This window comes from Lactuca virosa, chromosome 3, assembly GCF_052849685.1.
Source record: "Lactuca virosa cultivar CGN04683 chromosome 3, Lactuca_virosa_CGN04683_v6, whole genome shotgun sequence".
Taxonomy (NCBI): Eukaryota; Viridiplantae; Streptophyta; class Magnoliopsida; order Asterales; family Asteraceae; genus Lactuca; species Lactuca virosa.
The window spans coordinates 53,705,384-53,714,544 of NC_136428.1; the positions used below are offsets into that span (position 1 = coordinate 53,705,384).

At 28.1% G+C, this 9,161-nt stretch overlaps 1 protein-coding gene across 1 annotated transcript; it reads left to right on the forward strand.

The window, feature by feature from the left end:
* The first annotated feature begins 6,985 nt into the window (after positions 1–6,985).
* On the forward strand, positions 6,986–8,844 carry LOC145162317 (uncharacterized). The gene is made up of 2 exons (XM_079081496.1): positions 6,986–7,090; positions 7,338–8,844. Exon 2 carries the CDS (start codon positions 7,371–7,373, stop codon positions 8,805–8,807), a length of 1,437 nt encoding a protein of 478 aa, XP_078937622.1. The 5' UTR covers positions 6,986–7,090; positions 7,338–7,370; the 3' UTR covers positions 8,808–8,844.
* Positions 8,845–9,161: the final 317 nt, after the last annotated feature.

The following is a 9,161-nucleotide window of genomic DNA, read 5'->3' on the forward strand; positions in this document are numbered from 1 at the left end:
TTAAACAATGAAACAAAAAACAACCCAAGCCAATATGCACATTGTCACATGTGATTAACTTATTCTAAATGAAAACGAATAAAAAATTATGCTTGTTTGAGTTGATAACATATTTTGTCGTTTTTTGACTTTATAGATAATTACGACTGATTCTATAACATGATTTTATGAAAAAGGGCAGATTGCAATTTTTTGTCTGGGCTATTCCTTCATCAGCATGTCTACTCAATTGGCACTTAATTTTTTAGCATTGGAATCCGTAATAATAAGTTTTTACCGACTAAATCTGAATTTTCAAAATTAATGAATTCCATAAAAAAAAATCTTGTGCGAGTCACATGTATTACAACATTTATAATAGCCTAGTGGGAGCTCATCACATGTATTAAAGCATCTACTATAAAAGTTTATGTTTTTTTTGTCAAATAAGCTTTTCAAAATCATAATTATAATATATTTTTTTTATTTACATGGCTTTTTATATCTTGGTAGGACTCGCATATAAGTTTTGTTAAAAACTTTACTATGAGATAACGACACAAATAAATTTTGTAAAACTGTTTTTCAATCGCGAATGCTCTTTAAAATGATCAAAGTGATGCTTTTTTTTTTTACTTTTATGTATATGTTTGCGGGTGGAAAGATATTCGGAAAAAAAAAACTGTTTTTTTTGTCCGAAGACGAAATACAAAAAAAGAAAAAAGAAAAAATGACTTCTTTTTCCAAAAAAAATAGCTTATGATTTTGGAAAATGTTTTATAAGCTCTAGAGGTGAGAATGATGCGGTGTTATGCAAGTTTTGACTAAAACCAAACTTAAAACCGCATATTTCGGTTATGTTGTTTTCAAAACTAAAACCACACAAAACCGCATGGTTGCCGTTTTTCGGATTTAACCAATGTGCTTCAGTTTTTCTAAACCCAAACCGCAACTATAAATTTTTATAAGCCAAAACCGCAACTATAAAATTATATACTACAAAATTTTTTTTTGGTCTCAATCAATGTTAGATTAGATGTAATCAAACTCCAAATCTTAATTGTTATTTTATAGATGAATAAACTAAATGTTTTTATATCCCCTCGATCAATGTTAGATTAGATGTAATGTAGTGTAGAAGTTTGCAAATGGATCAATCCATATTCTAATAAATGAATAGTTTTAATCTTCATTTGCCAAGTGTCACTCTAATACAACTCTTCAATAATATTACGTCATGTGTCATGTAGATATATTAGGCAACTCATTTTAAAATTTAAATTTAAATTTTCTAATTATATGTTAAATTTGAATTTATAATATATCTCCTAATTAATAATTTATTTAAAATGATTTATTTAAAATAATTGACTAATAATTATAAATTTTTATTATGAAAGTTTAATTAATTTTATAGCCGTGGTTCCACGAGTTATAAACTAGTATATTTATAAACACACGGAATTTTACTACCATGACTAAAATCAAGTAAACTAAGCTCATGTAGTGTAGATGTTTACAAATGCATAGATATATTTATAAATAGAGAGGAAGAAAGATTTTAACTACAACAACTAAAATCAAGTAAACTAAGCTAAAAGAATTTGAACACCATACCTTAAATTCATATGTTTATCACCTTAACTAATTCGTCATGGTGTTAGTTGCCGTAGGATGACGTAAATTTATATACAATATTTGTAAATTAAATGTATTTATAAGCATTTTAGACAAATATGAAATCGGCGAGATTCGTTTTTTTTTCTTCAATTTTCTAATTCCTAAAATTGAAAGTGAACTAAGTAGTTCGGATTTTGAAAAAGTAGAAACCAAGCCATCGGATTTTTGTATGCTTCAATTTTTCGATCTCGGCTTTTCGTATTTTTTTTTTTTGGAAAGTTTTGGTTTACGGTTCGGTTTTTGCTTTCTAACCCTAATGTCATATTTCTTTTTTCACCATCGCCACTGTCGTCGCCGCCACTGCCACCACCACCGCCGTTGTCGTCATCACCGTCACTGCCTCTGCTTCCGCCATGTATGTTGTTGCCTCCACCACCACCGCCGCCGCCATCACCACCAGCACGCAAACTTTAAAAAAACAATCAATTTTTTAATGAAGATTTGGAAAGACTTTTGGTGAACATCTTATTCAAACCGAAAATATATTTCTCTTAAAAAACAAACACCACCTATATGTAAGAAATAACATGTTTTCGTACACCTTTTATTATGTTATCATATTTCTATATATTTTTTATTATTACATTGTGGTAGCTTTATTTTGCATTTAAGAGACATTGAATTATCCAATTAAACAATTTTGATTAAATTGTAGTTTGAAAATTTGAATGTTTGGATTGGTTTGAACATAAACCCAATTAGCATTTTTAATTTCTAATTGGTTTTGTTTATTTAAATTAAAACTGAATAATCCAAAAAATCAAATTAAAATATTTTATATTTTTGTTTATATTTGTTGTTTTTAGTATATACAGGGTATATCTTTAAGAAATTTTTTAATATAGTATTATTTACTAATCCAAAGTTATTTTATTTTCTTAAAATAAATTTAAAAAAAAAAAGGAGTCCAAAACCTTCAAAAACCCAAATTTGAATATGAATCGTCTCTCACATGGAAAGGATCCTCTATCATCGCTCATCTCTCACAATTCACTCATACTCATACAAGTACAGACGCATGCTCGGAAAATTCTTCCATCTCTAAATCTGGTTTGGTGCTTAATTCCTCACTTGCCCAGATTTTTTGTTTTGTGTTTGTGATGTTTCTGACCTACACTATCTGCCTTTTTGGATAAATTGTGCATTTGATTTTTGGATAAAAATTTGGGTAATACTATATAGAAGAGAAACAACAGAATTGAGAGTTGAGACATTAGCCTTTTAAGGAGCTATATATGCTTGGCTTTTCTTATAAACAAATCACAGTTCTTGTACGAGTGCAAAAGAAAAGCATTGTACAAAAATGAATTGTTCTTTTCCCTGTACTGTTGGATCAGTTTTTAAAGCAATAATGTGGAATTGCATATAAATTTATAAAACAATTGTTTGAATATCAATTTAACTGAACATGTTGATCAATATTTGGGTCCATTGTGTAAATATCAAACGTGGCTAAGTTTATTCTAATACAAGCATAAACTACTAACATATGAAACAAATATCTACTTTTACATATGTTTTAATTATTTTGGTATTTTTCAATTGTAGGTATACTAACATGAACCAAGATCAACACAAGTCAATATAAACCAGATTATCTAACCTAATAAATGAAAATCATTTTGCCAAATGTCATGCTCTCAATGAATTTGACACGTCATTTTGTAGGATTTTTGAATTATTTCTTTTCCACTTGGCATTTTCTTATGTTTTCAATTTTCTTAAATTAAAAATCCACATTTTAAGTAAGAGTTTATATATGTTATGTATCCATTGTATTAAAATTGACAATAAATGACAATAAATTCTAAGAGATTTCATTATTTAACAAATTCTAGCTAGCATATAATTGTAAAATATTTATTTGTATTTGTTTCTCCATTTAATATATTTTAAGGTCCAAGAGTTTATGAGTTTATGATGGTTAGTGTATCTTTGTACCCATATGTCATGATGTAAAGAGAGGAAGAATTGAATGAAGAAGAGAAATAAATAATTAAATAATTTTGTTAATGTTTTGATCTGATTATCTATTATTGATCGTCTCTTTTGTGAATTTGTCAAATTTAATATTCTTTGAAATTTAAACAAATTAGGTGCACAAAAATTGTTGTACAAAATTAGGTGTTTGGATTTTTGTATTTTAGGGGATAAAGTCATAAAGACATCTATTTTCAATGTATTTTAACTCATCATAAAGCCAAACACCTTAACCTACTAAAATGAAATTAAGAATGTTTTCATTTGAAAAAAATAATTATCTTATCTAAAACTGCTGGAAAGAGATTTTTTTATTATTTCTCCAAACCAAGTATAGAAAAAAATAAAAGATGAACTGAATGAAATTTTTGCGAAAAAAATCTAAAATGCGTAACAAATACGGTGTATGATTTTGTGAATTGCGGATGAGTTAAAATAATGAAAAAAACTTTTAAACTTTTCATTGCATTAGTTTCTTTTCGATTAGCCTTTTCAATACATTTTGGTTAGAATTTTCTAAAAATCATTATTGGTTAAAATTCATAACTAAATAGTTAATAGTTATAAAAAATTAATAGAGTATCTTATAAATTAGAATTTATTCGTCTTGAAAAGAAAGTTCCATTAAAATGTTCCACTATTGTGGAGGTTTTTGGATTTACGAGTTGATGAGATACGTAATAGGGTATAGATTTAAACCGGAATCGGAACCGTTAGAACCGTTTTGAGTTTCGGGTTTAAAGAATGGGCTTATCAGGTTCGGGTCCATCAGGTTCGGGTAAACCGGGACCGGAACCGGTGTTAGGAACTGGAACTGATTTTAGGGGTGAAACCAGTTTATGTGAAAAGTTTAAAACATACATATCTAATTCTTTTGAAATCGGATTAGCATGCGGCTTTTCCCAGTGTGTAGCTTAGAGTTTGTATATGATTTTAAAATATGATTATCTCAATTTTGGTTTAATATTCAATGACTTAAAATTCTCTGAAGTCACGATATCAAAGATAGATTAAAAAAATACTTAATGTTTCCATTTTCATTTTTTCAGCTTTATTATTTAAAATATGACAATAGTTTTTTTTTAGTATAAGTTGAATTACTTACTTATTCATTATATTGTTTATGTTTATTTTTATGTAAAAATATAAATTTAAAAAATGTTTAATGTTTATATATTGATACTAAACTTTTATTTTTAATAAACTCGTGTAATACACGGGTCTCACACCTAGTGTAAAAAAAAATAAAAAAAAAGGCGAATGAATAAGAGATCTAGTGATTGGGATCTACTTTTACATATGTTTTAATCAGTTAGGTCCTTTTTATTGTAACTTTTTGTTTTTGTATGTTGATGTAAACTCTATTTGAGATTTATATATAGTAGGAGTTTCATAATTTTCAAAATTAATAATTTTTATTACAATAATAATTAAAAATTTTAAAATGTATTTAATTTGCAAATTTTAATCATTAAGGTCCAAAAAAACCTTTTAAACAATGAATATTATATATGTAACACAATGTTTAGTCGATATAAATAATTATTATTTATTGTTAGATAATATATTTAATATGTTAAATTAAATGTCATCTTGTTTGATAACATATTATATAATCAAAAAATAATATAATTTCAAATAATAAAAATATTGAGAGTTTAATATTACATTCACTTACTTATTTTAAATAACATATATACAGTTCTAAGGACGTGTTCTACAACGAGATTTTGATAGATTTAAAAAATAAATAATAAATAACTTTGTTTCGGAAGGATTTTACAATTTGTTTGTGTTCTTTAGAGGTTAAGATTTACGGTTTCAGTTCATTATAATGGCGGTAGAGATTGATGGTGGTTGTCGGAGAATACATAGAGAAAGAGGAAAAGGAAGATGGAAGAAAGGGAAAATGAGGTATTTGTGGGTGTAAGTGTGAGGGTGTGTTCGACAAAAGTAGCTAGTAGTTGGTAACCAGTAACTTGTAGCTAGAATCTGGAAGTTTTTATTTATATAAGAGTGTTCGGTACAAATAACTAGAAACTTTTGAAATATATAAAATTACATAAATATAGATATAAATTAAAATCAAAATATATTGGTGACAATTTATTTTTTTCTAAACTACAAGTTTCAAAAGTTAAAAACCATCCAAAATTTAATAATATGTACACCGGTCAATCTTCTCAATTGATATTTTTTTGCATGTTAGTAAATGGTGATTTTTTACAAATAAAGTAAATAAGACTTTTCAACTTTATAAGAATCCATGTCAAACATCTTTTACATATTATAAATGTTTTGAGGTTCTAAAAGAAATCATATTATTGTATAATATTAATTTGGTTTATAAATTCATATAATAAGTATTTATTATTTTTTTAGATGAAGATTAAATTATAAAATCCATTGATATAATTGTTTCAAATAAAAATATCATAACTATAAAATTATATTTAAGCGTATAAGATATATTTTGTTTCAAATAAAGACATCATAATTATTAAAATATATTTATATTTAATCATATATGATAATAAATAAAAATATGAACATGACTTATTTATTTTAAAATTTATTTAAGTCAACTTTTTAAAATCTAAAAGGACTTTTTGTTAAGTGTTAATTGAAATAACTTTTAAATTTAGATCTTTTTGTTTAATTGAAAACTAAAATCTCATGTTGTGGAATTAAACTTTTTTTCTTAAAAGCTGTCAGCTAGAAGCTTCTAAAAGCTGCCCTAAACACGTCTTTTTTGTTTAATAAATACTATAAAAGATTATTGAAATATAAAAGAAATAAAAAAAATTTAAAAGATAAATCATGTTTTTAAATCTGAGGAGGACCGTATAAAAAAATCTATAAACCACATAAACCAAATTTGCAATTTGCTATTATATAACAAGGTAATAACTAGTTTGTTTTGTATTTTTTTACTTGTCTTTCTCCAAAACAATGTCATTATTAAATTAATAAGATAAAGTTTATGATTTATTCTAATACTAATATTTTATGTAATATATGTTAGTTTTTAATTATAGGTCTAAATATTATTTTATGATATTTTATACTTATTATTATTATTATTGTTATTATTATTATTATTATTATTATTATTTTGTCAAATTTAATAATATTTCATACAATATACTTTAGTTTTTTAATAATATTGCATCAAATATTGTCTTATAAAAAAACGTTTTTGAGTGGTCATTAAATCCCCTTCTATTTAGGATTATTTGATGATTAAAAGTAAATCTCGGATGGCGTAGGGCGTCCCACAACCCATGGCAATTTCTTCGGATTAAAAAATTACCGACTCATTGGAAACAAACCTTCGTAATTTTCGTTAAAGTCGACCTATATTTAACAATTACCAAAGAGCTCTAGTTTCTTGTCTTCTCTGCGGGCCCTCTTCCGACATCACAACTTCCACTAACGTTCTTCTAACAAGGTAATAGATCTCTTCACATTCATTATAATTCTCTTTATCATTTACAATGGGTACTTGGTTTTCGAAACAATACTATTTGTATTTTCCATATAAGCATTTGTGAGAATGATCTTACAACTTTTTTTTTTTTTTTCATATGTAGTGGGACCAAAAAGCTTGACTAGGAGAATAATCATTTTTCAAACAAATGTTTTCCTACCTTTTTCTAATACTTATATTTATACATACATTATTATTTTGAATGTAGGTACTCTTGTAGTTGGTGGTTTGATTTTGACCAATGTCGACAAAAGGAAGGGATACCAGCATGAAGGAGAAAAGAGGTAGGTCTCTAATGTTGCCTCGAACAGTTAATGACGGGCAACATGAGACCAAAGGGAGGTCTCCTTCGTTGTCTCTAAAAACTAAGACCGGGCAACGAGAGAGATCTCTAAATCCTCCTTCGATTCTAGAGCGAAAGAAGACATCAACCTCTATAGAATCTAGAAAAGTTCCTACTATCCCTAAGCCTTCGGAAAGTCGTGGTCCTTCTGCTCAGAATCCTAAAAAACAAGTGTCCCAACCCAAAACCAAATCTTTAAGACGACCATTAGACCAGTCTACACCACCTTCTAAAGTTGTGTCTACTAAATCAAAATCTAGCCCCAAAAATATTATAGCATCATCCATGAAAACATCCGATTCTATGAAACCTAAGGGTTCTGAAATATCTCGTTCTCCTCTCAAATCGAAGAATTATATAAATGTTAAGGCCAAGAATGGTAGTATTAAGAATCAAACGACAAGGGGTTTGGGAAGCACGATTATGGCTATTGAAAAGAAGCCAATCATATCGGATGCCCTCTCATCATCTCAAAACAATCACAACATCATAACCCATGATCAGGAACCGCACAATAATAGTGTCGTAACTCTTGGGAGCAATGATATCTTGCATGGTGAAGTGAAATTTGAATATGGTGGCCAGATTTGTGTTTGTGAGCCTTTAGATTCCGTAGGTTTAGTAGGAGATCAAGATATGCTTGGCTCCGAGATAAGTTGTGATGATAATGTATCGTTTGCTGAAAGTGTTGATAATAAACATACTTATGATCATGATAAACATATCAACCAACAAACTCAAGCGGACGAGACCTTTGATATTATTAGTGACCACCTTGATTATCCTATAGTAGATCAAGAACATCAAGAAATACCAGAAAATGAACAAGTGGCTAAAGATGTAGACGTTGGATCAGTAGATGAAAATAGAGAAGCTAAAGATGAAGATATCAAAGAAACCAGATTGGAAGAATTTGAAGATGTTGAAGTCGAACAAGAAGATCAAGAACAAGAAGAAACCGAACTAGAAAGCGAAGAAACCAAACAAGAAGAACCAGAACATGAAGAAACTGATACAGAAGAAGCAGAACATGAGGAAACAAAACCAGATGAACTAGACATCAAAGAGGATGATGTAGAGGTACCAAAAAATGAAGATACGACATTAGAAACGGTGGTCAAGAACCAAGAAGTTGTTATGCATGGGAAGAAGGATTCTGCGACATATAATATTGTAATAGAGGAGACCGTAAGTAAGCTTCGGGAACAAAGGAAAAATAAGGTGTTAGCATTAGCTGGTGCATTTGAAACTGTGATTTCACTCGAATCCGATGTGTCACCCAAGGATTTCTCTCCAAAACATTTGTCCCCGAAGTTATCCCCCAATAATATATAATTGATTCATATTAATAACAATTCACATTTCAAAAATATATTTGGATTGCTTTGCGTGTATTATAAAATGATGTGGTCGTAAATATAAGTTGCTAGGTCTTTTTAAGCATTTGTTTAAGCTTGAAGGATGCTATTAAGGCCCTAATTCATTGAAATACCTTCACTCATGATTTATAACCAAACTGAGACTAGAAACGTCAAAAATTAAGAAACAATACGAAGTCTATATTTATCTAAAAGGCCAAGTAATTAATATCATACAATAGAACTTACCGTATGTGGATGCCAATATTTTTACATATAGGACGTGCATATCCTACTTGTTCCCCTCGGTCAACAAAAGGATCGTTAATTG

Bases quoted from the DNA above. Each gene is read 5' to 3' on its own strand.
- LOC145162317 (XM_079081496.1), top strand. From the start codon at position 7,371: ATGTCGACAAAAGGAAGGGATACCAGCATGAAGGAGAAAAGAGGTAGG.